At 38.3% G+C, this 22,380-nt stretch overlaps 1 protein-coding gene across 1 annotated transcript in view; it reads right to left on the bottom strand.

Annotated features, from left to right (window-relative positions):
• Nucleotides 1-22,380, bottom strand: part of LOC126057328 (IQ domain-containing protein M-like) — a 294,767-nt gene that overhangs the window by 113,928 nt on the left and 158,459 nt on the right. The window contains exon 5 of the mRNA XM_049852821.1: nucleotides 18,603-18,764. Coding sequence (XP_049708778.1) covers nucleotides 18,603-18,764 — 162 coding nt within the window. The remainder of the gene's footprint in view (nucleotides 1-18,602; nucleotides 18,765-22,380) is intronic.

Here is a 22,380-nt window from a genome sequence, read left to right as displayed (position 1 = left end):
ATCAAGCAAACAATAAGCAAAAAAGAAGAGGAGTAGCAATATCAATTTCTGACAAAATAGACTTTAGAGTTAAATCCACCACAAAGGATAAAGAAGGACACTATATAATGATAAAAGGGACAATTGATCAGGAAGACATAACCATATTAAATATTTATGCACCCAATGACAGGGCTGCAAGATACATAAATCAAATTTTAACAGAACTGAAAAGTGAGATAGACACCTCCACAATTATAGTAGGAGACTTCAACACACCATGACATTTGGAGAAGGGCAGGACATCCAGTAAGAAGCTCGATAGAGACACGGAAGACCTAATTACAACAATCAACCAACTTGACCTCATTGACTTATACAGAACTCTCCACCCAACTGCTGCAAAGTATACTTTTTTTTCTAGCGCACATGGAACATTCTCTAGAATAGACCACATACTAGGTCATAAAACAAACCTTTGCAGTATCTGAAACATTGAAATATTACAAAGCATCTTCTCAGACCACAAGGCAATAAAACTAGAAATCAATAACAGAAAAACTAGGGAAAAGAAATCAAATACTTGGAAAATGAACAATACCCTCCTGAAAAAAGACTGGATTATAGAAGACATCAAGGAGGGAATAAGGAAATTCATAGAATGCAGCGAGAATGAAAATACTTCCTATCAAAACCTCTGGGACACAGCAAAAGCAGTGCTCAGAGGCCAATTTTTATCGATAAATGCACACATACAAAAAGAAGAAAGAGCCAAAATCAGAGAACTGTCCCTACAACTTGAACAAATAGAAAGTGAGCAACAAAACAATCCATCAGGCACCAGAAGAAAACAAATCATAAAAACTAGAGCTGAACTAAATGAATTAGAGAACAGAAAAACAATTGAAAGAATTAACAAAGCCAAAAGCTGGTTCTTGGAAAAAATTAACAAAATTGATAAACCATTGGCCAGACTGACTAAAGAAATACAACAAATAACCCGAATAAGAAACGAGAAGGGCCACATCACAACAGACCCAACTGAAATTAAAAGAATCATATCAGATTATTACGAAAAATTGTACTCTAACAAATTTGCAAACCTAGAAGAAATGGATGAATTCCTAGAAAAACACTACCTAACCTAAACTAACACATTCAGAAATAGAACAACTAAATAGACCCATAACAAAAAAAAGAGATTGAAAAGGTAATCAAAAAACTCCCAACAAAAAAAAGCCCTGGCCCGGACGGCTTCATAGCAGAGTTCTACCAAACTTTCAGAGAACAGTTAACACCACTACTACTAAAGGTATTTCAAAGCATAGAAAATGACGGAATACTACCCAACTCATTCTATGAAGCCACCATCTCCCTGATACCAAAACCAGGTAAAGTCATTACAAAAAAAGAAAATTACAGACCTATATCCCTCATGAACATAGATGCAAAAATCCTCAACAAAATTCTAGCCAATAGAATTCAACAACATATCAAAAAAATAATTCACCACGATCAAGTGGGATTTGTAAGGCTGGTTTAATATTAGAAAAACCATTAATGTAATCCATCACATAAATAAAACAAAAGACAAAAATCACATGATCTTATCAATTAATGCAGAAAAGGTATTTGATAAAGTCCAACACCCATTCATGATAAAAACTCTTACCAAAATAGGAATTGAAGGAAAATTCCTCAACATAATAAAGGGCATCTATACAAAGCTTTTGGTTTATACGAAGCCAACAGCCAACATCACTCTAAATGGAGAGAACCTGAAAGCATTTCCCTTGAGAATGGGAACCAGACAAGGATGCCCTTTATCACCGCTCTTAATCAACATTGTGCTAGAAGTCCTAGCCAGAGCAATTAGGCTAGACAAAGAAATAAAGGTCATCCAGATTGTCAAGGAGGAAGTAAAATTATCTCTATCAGCAGATGACATGATCTTATACACAGAAAACCCTAAGGAATCCTCCAGAAAACTACTGAACCTAATAGAAGAGTTTGGCAGAGTCTCAGGTTATAAGATAAACATACAAAAATCACTTGGATTCCTCTACATCAACAAAAAGAACATCGAACAGGAAATCACCAAATCAATACCATTCACAGTAGCCCCCAAGAAGATAAAATACTTAGGAATAAATCTTACCAAAGGTGCAAAAGACCTATAGAGAGAAAACTACAAAGTACTAGTGCAAGAAACTAAAAGGGACCTACATAAGTGGAAAAACATACCTCGCTCATACATAGGAAGGCTTAACATAGTAAAAACGTCTATTCCACCAAAAGCCATCTATACATTTATCGCACTTCCAATCCAAATTCCAATGTCATATTTTAAGGGGATAGAGAAACAAATCACCAATTTCATATGGAAGGGAAAGAAGCCCCGGATAAGCAAAGCACTACTGAAAAAGAAGAAGAAAGTGGGAGGCCTCACTGTACCTGATTTCAGAACCTATTATACAGCCACAGTAGTCAAAACAGCCTGGTATTGGTTCTAAAATCAGGTAGATTGAGACCTCTCACTTTCTTCTTTTTCAGCAATGCTTTACTTATCCGGGGAATCTTTCCCTTCCATATGAAGTTGGTGATTTGTTTCTCCGTCACATTAAAAAATGTCATTGGAATTTGGATTGGAAGTGCATTGTATGTATAGATGGCTTTTGGTGGAATAGACGTTTTTACTATCTTAAGCCTTCCTATGTATGAGCGAGGTATGTTTTTCCACTTATGTAGGTCCCTTTTAGTTTCTTGCACTAGTACTTTGTAGTTTTCTCTCTATAGGTCTTTTGCACCTTTGGTAAGATTTATTCCTAAGTATTTTATCTTCTTGGGGGCTACTGTGAATGGTATTGATTTGGTGATTTTCTCTTTGATGTTCTTGTTGTTGATGTAGAGGAATCCAAGTGATTTTTGTATGTTTATTTTGTAACCTGGAACCCTGCCAAACTCTTCTATTAGTTTCCATAGTTTTCTGGAGGATTCCTTAGGGTTTTCTGTGTATAAGATCATGTCATCTGCAAATAGAGATAATTTTACTTCCTCCTTGTCAATCCGGATGCCCTTTATTTCTTTGTCTAGCCTAATTGCTCTGGCTAGGACCTCTAGCACAATGTTGATTAAGAGCGGTGATAAAGGGCATCCTGTCTGGTTCCCGTTCTCAAGGGAAATGCTTTCAGGCTGTCTCCATTTAGAATGATGTTGGCTGTTGGCTTTGTATAGATGCCCTTTATTATGTTGAGGAATTTTCCTTCAATTCCTATTTTGGTGATAGTTTTTATCATGAATGGTTGTTGGACTTTGTCAAGTGCCTTTTCTACATCAATTGATAAGATCATGTGGTTTTTGTCTTCTGTTTTATTTATATGGTGGATTGCATTAATGGTTTTTCTAATATTGAACCAACCTTGCATACCTTCGTTGTGGTGGATTATTTTTTTGATATGTTGTTGAATTCTATTGGCTAGAATTTTGTTGAGGATTTTTGCATCTATGTCCATGAGGGATATAGGTCTGTAATTCTCTTTTTTTGTGGTGTCTTTACCTGGTTAGTATCAAGGATATGCTGGCTTCATAGAATGAGTTAGCTAGTATTCCATCATTTTCTATGCTTTGAAACGCCTTTAGTAGTGGCGTTAACTCTTCTCTGAAAGTTTGGTAGAATTCTGCAGTGAAGCCGTCCGGGCCAGGGTTTTTTTTTTTTTTTTGGTGGGAGTTTTTTGATTACCTTTTCAATCTCTTCTTTTGTTATGAGTCTATTTAGTTGTTCTACTTCTGATTGTGTTAGTTTAGGTAGGTAGTGTTTTTCTAGGAATTCATCCATGTCTTCTAGGTTTGCAAATTTATTAGAGTACAATTTTTCATAATAATCTGATAGGATTCTTTTAATTTCAGTTAGGTCTGTTGTGATGTGACCCATCTCATTTCTTATTTGGGTAATTTGTTTCCTTTCCCGTATTTCTTTAGTCGGTCTGGCCAATGGTTTATCAATTTTGTTAATTTTTTCCAAGAACCAGCTTTTCGCTTTGTTAATTCTTTCAATTGTTTTTCTGTTCTCTAATTTTTTTTTTTTTAATTCATTTAGTTCAGCTCTAGTTTTTATGATTTGTTTTCTTCTGGTGACTGATGGATTCTTTTGTTGCTCACTTTCTATTTGTTCAAGTTGTAGGGACAGTTCTCTGATTTTGGCTCTTTCTTCTTTTTGTATGTGTGCATTTATCGATAAAAATTGGCCTCTGAGCACTGCTTTTGCTGTGTCCCAGAGGTTTTGATAGGAAGTGTTTTCATTCTCGTTGCATTCTATGAATTTCTTTATTCCCTCCTTAATGTCTTCTATAACCCAGTCTTTTTTGAGCAGGGTGTTGCTCAGTTTCCAAGTATTTGATTTCTTTTCCCTAATTTTTCTGTTATTGATTTCCGTTTTTATGGCCTTGTGGTCTGAGAAGATGCTTTGTAATATTTCGATGTTTTAGATTCTGCAAAGGTTTGTTTTATGACCTAATATGTGATATGTGAATATTCTAGAGAATGTTCCATGTGCACTGGAAAAAAAAGTATACTTTGCAGCTGTTGGTGGAGTGTTCTGTATAAGTCTATGAGGTCGAGTTGGTTGATTGTAGCAATTAGGTCTTCCGTGTCTCTATTAAGCTTCTAACTGGAAGTCCTGCCCTTCTCCAAAAGTGGTGTGTTGAAGTCTCCTACTATAATTGTGGAGGTGTCTATCTCACTTTTCAGTTCTGTTAAAGTTTGTTTTATGTATCTTGCAGCCTTGTCATTGGGTGCATAAATATGTAATATGGTTATACCTTCCTGGTCAATTGTCCCTTTAATCATTCTGTAGCGTCCTTCTTTATCCTTGTGGTAGATTTAACTCTAAAGTCTATTTTGTCAGAAATTAATATTGCCACTCTCGCTCTTTTTTGATTGCTGTTTGCTTGATATATTTTTTTCCATCCTTTGAGTTTTTGTTTGTTTGTGTCTGTAAGTCTAAGGTGTGTCTCTTGTAGGCAGCATATAGACGGATCGTGTTTCTTTATCCAGTCCGAGACTCTATGTCTCTTAATTGGTGCATTTAGTCCCTTTACATTCAGTGTAATTATAGATAAGTATGAGTTTAGTGCTATCATTTTGATGCCTTTTTGTGTGCGTTGTTGACAATTTCATTTTTCCACTTACTTTTTTGGGCTGAGACATTTTTCTTTGTAAATTGTGTGTTCCCCTTTTTCATAGTAGTCGAATTTATGTTTGCTGGGTCGTTATGTTTTTCTTGGTTTTTATTTTGAATTATGGAATTGTTAGACTTCTTTGTGGTTACCTTAATATTACCCCTATTTTTCTAAGTAAAATCCTAACTTGTATCATCCTATATCACCTTGTTTTCATCTCCATACAGAAGATCTATGCCTCCTGTATTTAGTCCCTCTTTTTGATTATTGTGGTCTTTTACATAATGACTTCAATGATTCCCTGTTTTGAGCATTTTTTTTTTCTTTTTTAAAATTAATCTTAATTTGTTTTTGTGATTTCCCTATTTGAGTTGATATCAGGATGTTCTGTTCTGTGACCTTGTGTTGTGTTGGTATCTGATATTATTGATTTTCTAACCAATTTCCTTTAGTAATTCTTGTAGCTTTCGTTTGGTTTTTGCAAATTCTCTAAGCTTGTGTTTATCTGTAAATGTTTTAATTTCACCTTCATATTTGAGAGAGAGTTTTGCTGGATATATGACCCTTGGCTGGCAGTTTTTCTCCTTCAGTGCTCTATATATGTCATCCCATTACCTTCTTGCCAGCAGGGTTGCTGCTGAGTAGTCTGAACTTACTCTTATTGATTCTTCTTTGTAGGAGACATTTCTTTTATCCCTGACTGCTTTTAAAATTTTCTCTTTATCTTTGGTTTTGGCAAGTTTGATGATAATATGTCTTGGTGATTTTCTTTTTGGATCAATCTTATATGGGGTTTGATGAGCATCTTGGATAGATATCCTTTCATATTTCATGATGTCAGGGAAGTTTTCTGCCAACAGATCTTCAACTATTCTCTCTATTTTCTGTTATCCCTCCCTGTTCTGGAACTCCAATCATATGCAAGCTATTCTTCTTGATAGAGTCCCACATGATTCTTAGGATTTCCTCACTTTTTAAAATTCTTTTATCTGATTTTTCTTCAACTATATTTGTGTCAATTGCCCTATCCTCCAACTCCCCCACTCTGCATACCAATTGCTCAGTTCTGCTCCTCTGACTTCCTATTGAGTTGTCTAATTTTGTAATTTTACTGTTAATCTTTTGGATTTCTGAATGCTGTCTCTCTATGGATTCTTGCAGATTATTAATTTTTTCACTATGTTCTTGAATAATCTTTTTGATTTCTTCAACTGCTTTATCAGTGTGTTGCTTGGGTTTTTGTGTACATTGCCTTATTTCATTTCTGAGGTCATCCCTGATGTCTTGAAGCATTCTGTATATTAGTTTTTTATATTCTGCATCTGGCAAATCCAGGATTGTGTCTTCATTTGGAAAAGATTTTGATTCTTTAATTTGGGGAGTTTGTAGAAGCAATCATGGTCTGCTTCTTTATGTGGTTTGATGTCAACTGCTGTTCCGAGCCATCTATAAGATATTGTAATGATTTATTTTATATTTGCTCACTGAGTCTTATCTTGTTTTGTTTCAATATTTGCAGATGGGCTACTAGATTGCACTGTCTTGATTTTTGTAGCCTTTGAATCACTTATGTCCTATTACTAGCTGGTTTGGGGTGTTACCAGATATATAAGCCTAAGAGTCCATTCACTTTCCTTGAATAGAATCAGCTTAGGTGTTCTGATTTTGGGCCACCAAGTGTGTGGTGTAGACTGTCACCTATTAACTTAGAGGAGTAGTGGTGATAGTTATGTGCACCAGATCCTAGTAGCAGCAGGGGGTCACACTCCAGGGGGAGAAGGATTCTGACAGCCTTCCCCCATGTGCCAGTGAGGTAGGTGTGTCTGTATTCCTAAAGCACTTTGGTGGGTGGGCTCTGCAGCTGTACCTTAGGCACCCAATGCATGTACCTCTAAAGATTGGTAGGTGTCAGTATCCTCAGACCCCTATGGCAGGTGGCTAGGTGGTTTGGGTGGATCTTCAGCCCTCATTTCCCCGTTGTGGATCAGTGAGGGCTCTGTTTAATATGTAGAGAGATCAGACCTGGAAAACTTGTCTTTCCAGTGATCCGCTAAAACAGTTACAGTCAGATCTCTATCAGAATTGCCTTTGCATTATAATAGCCACCTTGTTTCCTGTAGGGATGAAAGCCAAAGACTGTGGATCTCATATGCTTGGCTGGAGCTGGTTCTGTATTTTTATTCCAATTTAAGGAAGTCAGGAAAGGATTTTTCATCCCTGGGTTTTTAGTAGCTGCTTCTCTCAGGCCAGAAGAATTGGTTAGAAGAAGAAAAAAAAAAAAAAAAAACAGAGCACTTCACTCCCTGGCCCAGGAAATTCCAATGTTAATGAAGCCACCTGGGGCAGGGAGGGGAGGGATCAGATAGGTAGAAGAGAATAGCATCCAGCAATATAGACAAAGTTACTTATCTTGCTTGGTGATGACTGTTTTATCTGAGATTCCTGAGGGCGTGTAGTAGCCTGTGTGCAGTGGCTGGATCGAGATTGCCCCCAAGGGTCAGACCTGCATCCCGTGCTTGTGCTGTCTCAGAAGCTGTGGTCAGCTCTTCCACTCACAGTCCAAAGTCCAGCGTCAAGGTTCCCTGGCTGGGACACTGCACTCCAGGCTCCAAAACCAGTCGTTGCCTCCCAGTGACTTCTCCTCCTGTCAGCTGTGTCCTTTCCCTGCCTGCATGCATTGGCTGGGCTTCCCCCAAGGTCAGTTCAGGGAGCTAGGGCTGCGTCCTGTGTTTGCGCAGCCTCAGGAAGCCGTGCTCAGCTCCCCTGTGCCCAGTCCAAAGCCCGGCGCCAAGGTTTTCTAACTGGGACTCTGGCTCCAGGCTCTGGAAACAGTCGCTGCTTCCCCGTGGTTGCTCATTCTCGCCTTAGCCGTGTCAGTGTGCAGCCTTCCTGTGCTGGCTGAGTCTCTACCGAGGTTACCCCAGGGGGCTGGGGTTAGGGCTGTGTCCCATGCCTGCCCGCCTCAGCAAGCCGCAATCAGCCCCACCACTTGGCACCAGGGAACTGCAAGAGCTCAAGACTGTGGAGCGGGACGCCAGTTCCAGAGGCTTTCGCTGCTTCAGGGTGCAACTTTTCACGCCCCTGTCACTCAGGTCAACTCTTTAGATCTGTGATTGATGGCCAGGGTTCGTAGATTGTCATGTATGTGATCGATTCACTTGTTTTTCCGAGTGTTTGTTGCAAGAGGGATCCGAGGTAGCTTCTACCTAGTCAGTCATCTTGGCCCCGCCTCTCCTGCTAGTGTTTTTATAAAAACACTAGTGTTTTTATAGTCACTGATTTTAGAATTTTCTGGTGTTTTAGCTACCATATTGTGGTAATTAGTATTTGTGAGCCTATATCAGTAATAGTTTTGAGAATGAAGCAGTAATTAAAGGAAAAGAAATACTGGGATACAGGAACTATGATTTATGAGTAACAATAGTACAAAAACAGTATTAGTGATTCTGTATGGTCTGGTGCAGAAGGAAGTCCATGGGGGGGTGATATCATGAGTTACTGCACTAAGTGACACCAACCATAGAGACGCCACGGGAGCCCAGCCTGTTTCACTTTTCATGATGCATTTGAGATTCCGTCATGTTGTTGTGTGTAACAGTAATTCAATCCTTTTTATTGCTGAATAGTATTCAACTGTACAGATTTACTAAATTTTGTTTATCCAGAGGTGGGGCCAAGATGGCAGAGTAGTCAGATGCTTCTGGTAGTCCCTTTTACAGTAATTCAATCCTTTTTATTGCTGAATAGTATTCAACTGTACAGATTTACTAAATTTTGTTTATCCAGAGGTGGGGCCAAGATGGCAGAGTAGTCAGATGTTTCCAGAAGTCCCTTTTACAGTAATTCAATCCTTTTTATTGCTGAATAGTATTCAACTGTACAGATTTACTAAATTTTGTTTATCCAGAGGTGGGGCCAAGATGGCAGAGTAGTCAGATGCTTCCAGAAGTCCCTTTTACATCAAAGATCCAAAAAAATATGTGAATCAATTATATATATGACAAGCTAGGAGTCCAGAACATCAAAGGCAAAGTTAAGAAATCAGACTGAGTGGCAGGGGGAGGGAGAGCTGGTTCAGAAGCAGTGAGGAGTTGCCAGATCTGACCTGGCAGGAACCAGCGCCTTGAAGCCCCAATCCCTTGGTGTGACCATGGCACAGCTGGTGGTACTGTTCCGGACACAGTTTCCTCAGTGAGAGAGAATGAGTGGCACACAGTCTACTCACACCTCTGGAATAAGGGAAGAACAGAGCTCTCAGCAAAAGATAAGTGCTGGTGTCTAATTTGCCACACTGATCAAAAAGCACCCCTTTTGAAAGAACACTCTCCCATTTACCTGGTCCCTCCTCCTTCTGTCCCAGACCGCAGGCCAGCTTCAGTAGTGGTTGATTTCCCTGGGCCTGAGGTAGGTCCTGCTGCACCCTCTGATCCATTCTCCCAGCCTTGGAGAAGGAACAACTTAACAAATGGGGGAAAAAATAATCTGCCAGCTCCCCTAATCTGGGAACTCAGGGCAAAAGTGGCTTCTGTCCAAGCACAAGTGGTTCACGGACTTTGATGCCTTGCACCTCTGCATGGACCTGTGTGGGCCCATTACAACAGCTTAGGCCCTTGTTGGTACAGCATAACAGTGTATGTGCCTGAGGTCTGATGTCAACTGTTTCAACTGTGTACTGGAGAGGCAGGTTACTGATGTTTGACACTGCTCTGCCCGTTAAGCAGGGTCCTCATCTACCCACATCAGGGGCCTGAGAACTGGTGGCTCCACCCATGCCACCTAGCCACCCATGACAGGGGTCCAAGGATAAGTGGTGTGTCCCAGTCCTTACAGCCAAAAGCACTGAGTGCCCGTGTTCTGGCTGAAGAGCCCATGCACCTGTGTGCTCCAGGGAACAGGGATGTGCTTTCCTCACAGACACTAAGGGGATGGTTGTTAGCCCTCTGCCTTGATCAGAGTGTGACCCCTTGCTGCAACCAGATACCTGTGCCTACACCAATCATCGCTGCTCCTCTCAGACTGTAAGTGACAGTCTGAACCACACACCTGGTGGTAGATTACCTGAACATCTGAGCTGAATCCATACAAGAAAAGTGAATGGACTCCTAGGCTCATTTACCTGGTAACAGCTCTAGCCATCTGGTGAAAGTACGTTAGAGCTTCAAAGGTGCCAATAATCAAGCTAGCGCACTTGAGCAGCAAATCTGGGCATATCAAAACAAAACAAAGCAAGAAGCTAAGACACAGTAAGCAAATATAAAATAAATTGATACAATAACTTATAGATGTCTTGGAGATAATAGTCAATATCAAATCACACAAAACACATGATCGTTTCAACAAGCTCCCAGAACAAAGAATCATGGAATCTTCCAGATGAAGATATATTCCCAGAATTACCATAGGTAGAATACAAAAGATTAATATACAGAACTCTTCAAGAGATCAGGAAGGACATCAGGCAAAACGCAGAACAAGCCAAGGAACACACAGATAAAGCAGTCAAGGAAATAAGAAGGTTATTCAAAAGCATAATGACAAATTTAATATGCCACATGAATCCATAGAGAGACAGCAAACAGAAATTCAGAAGATTAACAATAAAATTTCAAAATTAGAAAACTCAGTAGAAAGTCAGAGGAGCAGAACTGAGGAGGTGGAAACCAGAATTAGCGAGACCGAAGATAAAACACTTGGTACCAATATATTCGAAGAAAAATCAGTTAAAATAATTTAAATGGATCAAAGACCTAAATATAAAACCTAAAGTGATAAAGATTATGAAAAAAAAAAATAGGGACAATGCTTGGAGCCCTAATACATGGCATAAACAGTATAAAAAACATTACTAACAATGCATAAACACCAGAAGAGAAACTAGATAACTTGGAACTCACAAAAATCAAACACTTACGCTCCTCCAAAGACTTCACCAAAAGAGTAAAAAGATTACCTACAGACAGGGAGAAAGTTTTTAGCTACGACAAATCCATTCAGCGTCTGATCTCTAACACCTAGGTGATACTGCAAAAAATGAACAACAAAGAGACAAATGTGCAAAGGCTATGAGCAGGGCCTTCGCCAAAGAAGACATTCAGGCAGCTACCAGATATGTGAGGAAATGGTCACAATCATTAGCCATTAGAGAAATGCAAATCAAAACTACAATGAGATACCATCTCACCCCAACAAGGCTGGCATTAATCCAAAACACAAAAAATAATAAATGTTGGAGAGGTTGTGGAGGGATTGGAACACTTACACACTGCTGGTGGGAATGTAAAATGGTACAACCACTTTGGAAGTCGATTTGGTGCTTCCTTAAAAAGCTAGAAATAGAACTACCATAAGATCCAGCAATCCTACTCCTTGGAATATATCCTAGAGAAATAAGAGCCCTCACATGAACAGACACCTGCACACCCATGTTCACTGCAGCACTGTTTACAATAGCAAAAAGATGGACGCAACCAAGGTGCCCATCAACAGATGAATGGATAAATAAATTATTGTATATTCACATAATAGAATACTATGTAATGATCGAGAACAACGATGAATCTGTGAAACACCTCATAACATGAAGGAATCTGGAAGGCATTATGCTAAGTGAAAGCAGTCAGTTGCAAAAGGACAAATATTGTATGGGACCACTATTATAAGAACTCAAGAAAAAGTTTAAACAGAAGAAAATATTCTTGGATGGTTACAAGAGTGGGAAGGGAGGGAAAGCGGTATTCACTAATTAGTAGGCAAGAACTTTTTTACATGAAGGGAAAGACAATACACAATACAGGGAGGTCAGCACAACTGGACTAAACCAAAAGCTAAGAGGTTTCCTGAATACAACCAAATGCTTTGAAGGCCGGAGTAGCAGAGACGGGGGTCTGCGGACCATGGTTTCACGAGAAATCTAGGTCAATTGGCATAGCAAAATGTATTAAGAAAATGTTCTGCATCCCACTTTGGTGAGTGACATCTGGGGTCTTAAACACCAGCAAGGCAGCCATCTAAGATGCATCAATTGGTCTCAACCCACCTGGAGCAAAGGAGAATGAAGAACACCAAAGACACATGGTAAATATGAGCCCAAGAGACAGAAAGAGCCACATAAACTACAATAGCCTGAGACCAGAAGAACTAGATGGTGCCTAGCTACCAGCGATGACTGCCCTAACAGGGAACACAACAGAGAGTCCCTGCCAGAGCAAGAGAAAAGTGGGGTGCAGAACTCAAATTCTTGTAAAAAGACCAGATTTAATAGTCTGAGACTGGAGGGACCCCAGAGGTCATGGTCCCTGGACCCTCTGTTAACCTAAGACTGGAACCATTCCCAAAGCCAACTCTTCAGATAGAGATGTGGCTGGACTATAAGACAGAAAATGATACTGGTGAAGAGTGAGCTTCTTGGCTCAAATAGACAGATGAGACAATGTGGGCAGCTCCTCTCTGGAAGCGAGATGAGAAGGAAGAGGGGGAGAACAGCTGGTTGAACGGGCATGGGGAACACAGGGTAGAAAGGAGGTGTGTGCTCTCTCATTGGGGGAGAGCAGCTAGGAGTACAAAGCAAGGTGTGTATAAGTTTTTGTATGAGAGACTGACTTGATTTGTAAACTTTCACTTAGAGCACAATAAATAAAAAATAAATGTTGTTTATCCATTCATTAGTGAAGGGCATTTGTGTTGTTATTAGTTTTTGGTGACTATGGATAAAGCTGCTATATATAAACGTGTACTGGTTTTCATGCAGCCCTGGTGGCACGGTGTTTAAGAGCTCGGCTGCTAACCAAAAGGTCAGCAGTTCGAATTCACCAGGCGCTCCTTGGAAACTCTATGGGGCAGTTTTACCCTATCCTATAGAGTCCCTGTGAGTCAGAAATGACAATAAGAGGCTTGGATTTTAGTTTACAGATTTTCACATAAACAAAAGTTTTCATTTCTCTGGGGAAAATACCTAGAGTATAATGGCTGGGTTTTCGGGCTGTTGTATGTTTAACTTTATAAGAAGAGTATCAAAATATTTTCACAGTGGTTGTACCATCTTCCATTTCCACTACTAATGTAAGAGTGTTTCAATTGCTCCACATCCTTGCCAGAATTGGTATTGTCATATTTTTATTTTATTTTAGCCATTCTAATAAGTGAGTGACCAAAATAATTCATTGTTATTCAACCATTTCAGAAGGTAGCATATAAACAAGAACTGAAGGTACTGAAAGAAGAAGTCCAAGCTGCACTGAAGGCAGTGGCAAAAAACAAGACTCCAGGAATTGATGGACTACCAACTGAGATGTTTCAACAAATTGATGCAGTGCTGGAGGTACTCACTTGTCTATGCCAAGAAATTTGGACAACATCTACCTGGTTAACCGACTGGAAGAGATTCATACACCTCCCCATTCCAAAAAAAAGTGATCTAACAGAATGTGAAAATTATCAAACAGTATCATTAATATCACACACAAGTAAAACTTTGCTGCAGATAATTCAAAAATGGTTACAGTAGTACGTCTATAGAGAACTGCCAGAAATTCAAGCTGGATTCAGAAGAGGACATGGAACAAGGGATGTTATTGCTGATGTCAGGTGAATCTTGGCTGAAAGCAAGGAATACCAGAAAGACGTTTACCTGTGTTTTGGTGACTATGCAAAGCCATTTGACTGTGTAGATCATAATAAATTATGAATGACATTGGAAAGAATGGGAATTCCAGAGCACTTAATTGTGCTCCTGAGGAACATGTACATAGACCAAGAGGCAATCGTTAGAACAGAACAAGAGGATGCTGGGTGGTTTAAAATCAGAAAAGGTGTGTGTCGAGATTGTAGCTTTTCACCATACTTATTCAATCTTATGCTGAGCAAATAATCCATGAAGCTGGACTATATGAAGAAGAACTGTGGATTGGAGGAAGAATAATTAACAACCTGAGATATGCAGATGACACAACCTTGCTTGCAGAAAGCAAAGAGGACTCGAGGTACTTACTAATGAAGAACAAAGACTACAGTCTACAGCATGGATTACACCTCAACATAAGAAAACAAAAATCCTCACAGCTGGGCCAATAAGCAACATCATGATAAATGGAAAAAATATTGAAGTTGTCAAGGATTTCATTTTACTTGGATCCACAATTGATATCCGTGGAAGCAGCAGTCAAGAAATCAAATGACATATTGCTTTGGACTTAAAAAACTTTAAACAGTTAAAAAGCATAGATGTTACTTTGAGAACTAAGGTGCGCCTGACCCAAGCCACGGTATTTTCAATTGCCTCATATGCATGCAAAAGCTGGACAACTAATAAGAAAGACGAGAAGAATTGATGCATTTGGATTATGCTGTTGGTGAAGAATACTGAATATACCATGAGTTGCCAGTAGAACAAACAAATCTGTCTGGAAGTGCAGCCAGAATGCTCCTTAGAAGTGAGGATACCTTGGACACACTTTGGACATGTTTTCAGGAGGAATTAATCCCTGAAAAGAACATCATCCTTGGTAAAGTCCAGAATCAGCTAAAAAGAGAAAGACCCTCAATGAAATGGTTTGGCACAGTGGCTGCAACAATGGGCTCAAACATAGCAATGACTGTGAGGATGGCGTAGGACTGGGTAAAGTTTCATTCCTTTATATATAAAGTTGTTATGAGTCAGAACTGACTGGAGGCACCTAATAACAAAAACAACAATAAATGAGTAGTTGTATCTCATTGCCATTTTAATTTGTATTTCCGAGTAACTAATGATGCTGAGCATCTTTTCATATGCTTATTTGATATTTGTATATCTTCTTTTGTCTATTTGGTTTTGACAAAAATGCAGTCAACTCATAGATGAAAGAAAAGTCTTTTCAGCAAAGAGTGCTAGAATATTTGAATATCACTATGTAAAAAAATGAACTTCAATCTATACCTTGAGAAAAAATTAATTCAAAATATGTCATATATCTAAATACAAGATGTAAACCTACAAAACCTCCAGAAGAAAATCTTTGTGATCAAAAGTTAGAGTAAAATTTCTTGGATATGACTTCAAAAGCATGAGTCATGAAACAATAAATTAGTAAATCAAAATTTTTCCTTGATTGTAATTATATTTTCATGGGTATATACATATGTCAAAATGAATCAAATGTATACATTTGGACTTCATCAAAATTAAAAACTTCTGTGCTCTAAAAGATGCTATCAAAAGACTAAAAAGAGAAGCAATAGACTGGGAAAAACCATTTGCAAAATATAAATGTAATGGACTTGTATTCATAGTATGTAAAAGGTTTTCAAAACTCAATACTAGGAAAATAAATAAGCCAATATAAAAATAGCCAAAAGATCTGAAGCTCTATCTCATCAAAAATGATATATTAATGACAAATTAGCACATGAAAAAATGCTAAAAATCACTAATTATTAGAGAAATGCAAACTTAAACCACAATAAGATACCAATACACACCCACAAGAATGGCTCAGATTAGAAAGTCTTACTGTACCAAGTGCTGGTCTAGATGTTGAGCACACATAACTCTCATATCTCTACCGGTGGAAAATGTGAAATGGTATAACCATTTTGCAAAACAGTTTAGCCATATCTTAAAGCGTAATAGGTACACCTACTCTATGATTCAATAAGCAAACACATAATACAATGCCAGGCAGTGAGAAATGCTATACAGAAATACTGACACCATAATACAAGGTGTTATGGATTGAATTGTGTCCCCATAAAATTTCTCTTGGAATTCTAACCCCTATACCTGTGAATGTAATCTTGTTTGGAAATTGGGTTTTCTTTGCTATAGTAATAAGGCCATATCAGTGTATGGTGTGTACTAAATCTAACCACTTCCCACTTATAAAAAGACCAAAAATGGGGCGCGGGGCACATGCCATACGAAGATCTTAAAGAAAGATAGGAATCCCAGGGTTATAGGAGCTGAAAGAGACAGGGATCTTTACCTAGAGACCAGAGACAGAATCTTCCCTCATACCTGGTGCCCTGAATTTAGACTCCTAGCCTCTTAAATTGTGAGAAAATAAGTGTCTGTTCTTAAGAGCAACTTGTGGCATTCATGCTACGGCAGCACTGCGTAACTGAGACATAAGGCAAGCAGCTAAAGAGTAACAAATGCAGGATATCGTTGTTGTTAGGTGCTGTTGAGTCGGTTCTGACTCATAGTGACCCCATGTACAACAGTATGAAACACTACCCCGACCTGCGCCATCCTCACAATCCTTGCTATGCTTGAGCCCATCACTGCAGCCATGGTGTCAGTCCATCTCGAGGGTCTTCATCCCTTTCCCTGACCTTCTACTTTACCAAGCATGATGCCTTTCTCCAGGGACTGGTCCCTCCCGATAACATGTCCAAAGTACTTGAGATGAAGTCTTGCCTTCCTTGCTTATATGGAGCATTGCAGTTGTATTTCTTCCAAGAAATATTTGTTCCTTCTTCTGGAAGTCCATGGTATATTAAATATTCTTCACAACACCATAATTCAAAGGCATCCACCCTTCTTTGGTCCTCCTTATTCACTGTCCAGCTTTCTCATGCATACGAGGTGTTTAAAAACACCATGACTCGCATCAGGCACACCTTGGTCATCAAAGCGACATCCTTGATGTCAACACTTTAAAGAGATCTTTTGCAGCAGATTTACCCGATTCGATAAGTCATCTGACTTCTTGGCTGCTGCTTCCATGAAATCCTTGACAACTTCAGTGTTTTCTCTGTTTACCATGATGTTGCTCATTGGTCCAGTTGTGAGGATTTTCTTCTTTATGTTAAGATGCAATCCATACTGAAGGATGCAGTCTTTGATCTTCATCAGTAAGTGCTCCAAGTCCCCTTGGCTTCAAGCAAGCAAAGTTGTGTCATCTGCATATCGCAGGTTGTTAATGAGTCTTCCTCCAATCCTGATGCTGTATTTTTCTTCATATACTCCAGCTTCTTGGGTATTTGCTCGCTATACAGATTGAATAAGTATGGTGAAAGAATACAACCCTGACGCACACCTTTTCTGATTTTAAACCATGCAGTATCCCACCGTTCTGTTTGAAGGACTGCCTCTTTGTCTATGTACAGGCTCTTTATGAGCACTATTAAGTGTTCTAGAATTCCCATTCTTCACAATGTTATCCATAATTTGATACGATCCACACAGTCAAACGCCTTTGCATAGTTAATAAAACACAGGTAAACATCTTTCTGGTATTCTCTGCTTTCAGCCAAGATCCATCTAACATCAGCAATGATATCCCTGTTCTATGTCTTCTTCTGAAACCACCTTAGATTTCTGTTACTTCTCGGTCAATGTACTGTTGCGACCGCTTTTGAATGATCTTCAGCAAATTATACTTGTGTGTGATATTAATAATTTTTTGATAATTTCTGCATTCTAATAAAATATATCAGGTTCTAAAAAAACCCATAATACTTGAAATTTCATAATCCTTTTTATCTTGCTATAGATTGTATACTGTAGTTCACTCCCAATAGCACATAATTAATTTATATTCTTATTTTAAAATTGTTGTTGTTATGTGCCATCAAGTTGGCTCCAACACATAACGACCTTATGCACAACAGAACAGAACACTGCCCAGTCCTGTGCCATCCTCACAGCAGTGGTTATGCTTGAGCTCATTGCTGCATCCACTGTGTCGATCCATCTCATTGAGGGACATCCTCTTTTTCACTGACCCTCTACTTCACCAAACATGATGTCCTTCTCCAGGGACTGGTCCTTTCTAATCACATGCATAAAGTATATGAAATGAATTCTCACCAACCTCGCTTTTAAGGAGCATTCTGGCTGTACTTCTTCCAAGACAGATTTGTTCATTCTTCTGACAGTACATGGTATATTCAATATTCTTTGCAAATACCATAATTCAAAGTCATCAATTTTTCTTTGGTCTTCCTTATTCATTGTCCAGTTTTCACATGCATATGAGGTGATTAAAAATAATGTGGCTTGGGTCAGGTGCATCTTAGTCCTCAAAGTGTAATCTTCTGCTTTTTAACAATTTAAAGAAGTCTTTTGCAGCGCTTTTGCCCAATGCATATATAAAGCTATATATAGGGAAAATTTTATCTAAGTGGACAAGTCATTTACAAGAATCTAACAGCTGAGAACATGTTAAAGACATCACTTATTCATTCAACAAATATTTATTGAGCCCTGTTACTAACAGGCAGGCAATTTAGACACTAGACATATAGGAGCACGCAAAACAACGATCTTTAGTTTATATTCTAGTGGAGATACCAAGCTGCAAAATGGCCAATTTTTTAATTATAGGAATAACACTTAAGAAATAATGAGAATATTTTAAAGAGCCTATGTAGGACTATACATCATTTAAGTGATGAATAAGAATGAATTAGCTTAAAATGTCATGTCACCTTTATTATAAAATGAAATAATAAGTTTCAGCATCTTACCTATATATTTATATCCTTCTTCCCCATTTATAATGGGTCTTAGCCAAGTTGATTTAAGTTGTGTATTCTTAATCACATGGGCACCTAGAGGAGGATAGAGTGTGAATATCATTTCAATTGCTTTGAACTTCTTGATTAGTTCAGAATATCTTTCATGGTCATCTGTAAAAAAAAAAAAGAATACTAAAACTTAAATTCTGCTATTTGATAAAATATCTACTGTGTTTCTTCTAAGGAATGCAATTTGGATGCTAATGGTTACACTAAAAACTAAGATTTTCTTAGCCAAAGATACTTTACCAAAAATCTTACTGTTAAGATAATTAGAAAAAATTAAGGAGTAAGATCCTTACTAATATCATCTTCAGACACTATCAATTTAAAGCAATGTAGTTTATAAAAAAAAAAATTATAGCTATGGAAAAAATCAAGATAATCAATGAACAGTATTCACATTATAAATACTAAAATATCCCTACATATTTTTATTTTTGTCAGCCTTTAAACAACAAAATCAGATTAATCTGGCAAAACCACTGAGTTAATGTGAAGTTGCAGAAACTGGAACTACTGAAAGAATTGATATTCTTAGGTTATTCTTTAAGAAAATATAATAATGCATATGCTATGGTTGATTATCTTTTTGGGGGGGACGAACGTTTAAATAGCATAGTTGCTGGGTGGCACAGTTTGCACTACTAACCAAAAGGTTGGAGGTTTGAATCCACTCAGTAGTGCTGTAAAAGAAAGTCCTGGCTGGCGATCTACTTCTGTAAGATTGTTGTTAGGTATCATGGAGTCGATTTCTACTCACAGTGATTCCATGTGACAGAGTACAACTGCCCCATAGGGTTTTCTTGCCTGTAGTCTTTAAGGAAGCAGATGCCAGGTCTTCCTCCCACTGGAGACACTGGCTGGGTTCAAACTGCCAACCTTTCAGTTAGGAGCCAAGTGCTTAAACATCTGTGCTACCAGGGCTCTTTCTGTACAATATTAGACACTGAAAACCCTATGGAGCGCAGTTCTACACTGAAACATGTGGGGTTGCCATGAATTGGAACTGACAGGACAGCAACAGATTTTAATATATGCAGGGAATTGTTCCAAGTGCTTTAAAATATGAACTCATTTAGTTTTAATATACCTATGAGGTAGATCCTGTTATTATTCCTATTTTATGTGAAGAAACTGAGGTCCAGAGACGTTTAAGTAATTTTCTCAGTCTGTAAATGATGAAATTGGACTCGGATTATCTAACGAAACTCCTATTTGTAAACACAGCTTTGTTATATGAACATGACCTTCATTAACTAGCAGATGACAAAACTGAAATTAAAAAATAACTTTAATTTCGAAGTAAAAAAATACCTGGCTATGGCTCTTGGATCTCCAGTTTCTAATCTCACTTTACCAGTGTTCTAAAATTCAATGAGGCAGTCTCCTGAAACAATTCACTCCAAATGGATGAGCCAGGAGCTACTTAGATTGTAGATATCTACTTCTCTTGTGAAGGAAGGTAAGAATGGAATTTAATCCTTAATTTGTGTGCTGTCGAGTTGATTACAACTCAGAGTGAACCTTTATATGACAGAGTAGAACTGTCCTCTAGAGTTTCCTAGGCTGTAATCTTTACTGGAGCAAGTCACCAGGTCTTTTCTCCCAAGGAGTCACTGATGGGTTTAAACCACTGACTTTTCAGTTAGCAGCTGGGCGCCTTAGCCACTGGGACACCAGAGCTCCTTAGGAAATCATATAGCTAAACTAAATACAACAAAGAAAGTAGGGGAAGAAAATAGATCAGAACCTCTCTCTTTGAAATCGTAAACAACACAAAATAAAGTAGGAAAAACTAGGAGTAATAGCAGCTGTTTAGTGTGAAAAGAGCAAATCACACTTAAGGCCTCCCCTCTCCCTCCACTTTGTAGTTTTCAAATTCATTTATCTTTAAAAGAAAATGTTTAATATCATTATTTGGCAGGATTATGCTCATCCGTTTTAATCATTTTATTTTCCATAAAGACAAACACTCCAATTTCAGGAAAAATAACATGCCTTTATTAAAATCTACGTGGTGGAGAATGTAGCACTGCCACATTCTATATTCCCGGCTTATCCTGATTGAAGACTAAGTAGAAAAACATGAAGCCCGAGGAGTGTTAAAGTTGCACGGATAGCATGATATAACGATACCTGTAGTGTTAGACACACATTGAAGTTTTCCAGCTCAGTGTCTTTCTAATGTCACCATTTGCCATTGGGTAATGCAACTGGAGCTTTGAAGCTTAAATAAACAAGGCCCTATGAATTGTGAACAATTGTTCTTTCCTTAACGATATCTTTCAAGGTTGATTACAAATATGCATTTTCATTTTTTAACAAAATTTCAGCATGTGCTAAAAAATTTTATTTTGTTACATGTCATTTCAAGAGAAAACAGGAATTTAATTTTGTTGCTGATATTGATAATTTTTGCTACTTATACAGTATCATTTGTTTAATACACCACTAAGTCAATACTACTATACCGAAATTAAATGTAATAATGTTATTCTCAGAACTCAAAAAAATAAGAGCTTTTTCTTAACTCTATTCACCAGGCCGTTAATGTAGTACAAATACGGAGGTCTTACATTTCTATGTGCCTATATAGGGTCTCTGGGAGCCTTGGTGGTACAGTGGTTAAGTGCTTGGCTGCTAACTGAAAGGCTGGCAGTTTGAACCCACCAGGCACTCTGTGGGAGAAAGATATGGCAGTCTGCTTCTGTAAAGATTACAGCCTTGGAAACCTTATGAGCAGTAATATTCTGTCCCTGTAGGGTCGCTATGAGTCAGAATTAACTCGACAGTGATGAGATTGGTTTGGATATAGGGTCTCTATGAGTCAGAAATCATTCAAAACCAGCTGCTGCAATACATTGACAGGAAACTGCCAGAAATTCAAGCAAGGTTCAGAAGAGGAAGTGGAATAAGGGATATAATTGCTGATGTCAGATGGATCCTGGCTGAAAGCAGATAATACCAGAAAGATGTTTACCTGTGTTTTACTGACTTTGCAAAGGCATTCGATTGTGTGGATCACAACAAATTATGGACAGCATTGCAAAGAATGGAAACTTCAGAACACTTAACTGTGGCCATGAAGAACCTGTACATAGATCAAGAGGCAGTTGTTGAAACAGAACAACAGGATACTGTATGGTTTAAAGTCAGAAAAGTAAAGTTTGTTAGAGTTATACCCTTTCATCATACTTATTCAATCTGTACGCTGGGTAAATAATCCAAGAAGATGGACTACATGAAGAAGAATGGAGCATCAGGATTGGAGGAAGATTCCTTAACAACATGAGGTATGCAGCTGACACAGCCTTGCTTGCTGAGGATTTGAAGCAGTTTCTGATGAAGATCAAAAACTATAGCCTTCAGGATGGATTACACCTCAACATAAAGAAACTAACAATCCTCACAACTGGACCAATAAGCAACAGCATGATAAATGGAGAAAAGATTGAAGTTGTCAAGGATTTCGTTCTACTTGGCTCTATAATCAACATCCATGAAAACAGTAGTCAAGAAATCAAACGATGAATTGCATTGGTCAAATCTGCTGCAAAAGACCTCTTTAAAGTGTTAAAAAGCAAAGATGTCATTTTGACACCCTAGCTATGGTGTTTTCACAACCAGTGCCCATGGAAGCAGCAGTCAAAAAATCAAACTATGCGTTGCATTGGGCAAATATGCTACAAAAGACTCTTTAAAGTGTTAAAGACAAAGATGTCAC

This window comes from Elephas maximus, chromosome 13 (genome assembly GCF_024166365.1).
Source record: "Elephas maximus indicus isolate mEleMax1 chromosome 13, mEleMax1 primary haplotype, whole genome shotgun sequence".
In the NCBI taxonomy this organism is placed as follows: domain Eukaryota; kingdom Metazoa; phylum Chordata; class Mammalia; order Proboscidea; family Elephantidae; genus Elephas; species Elephas maximus.
This window is presented reverse-complemented; position numbering and strand designations above follow the sequence as displayed.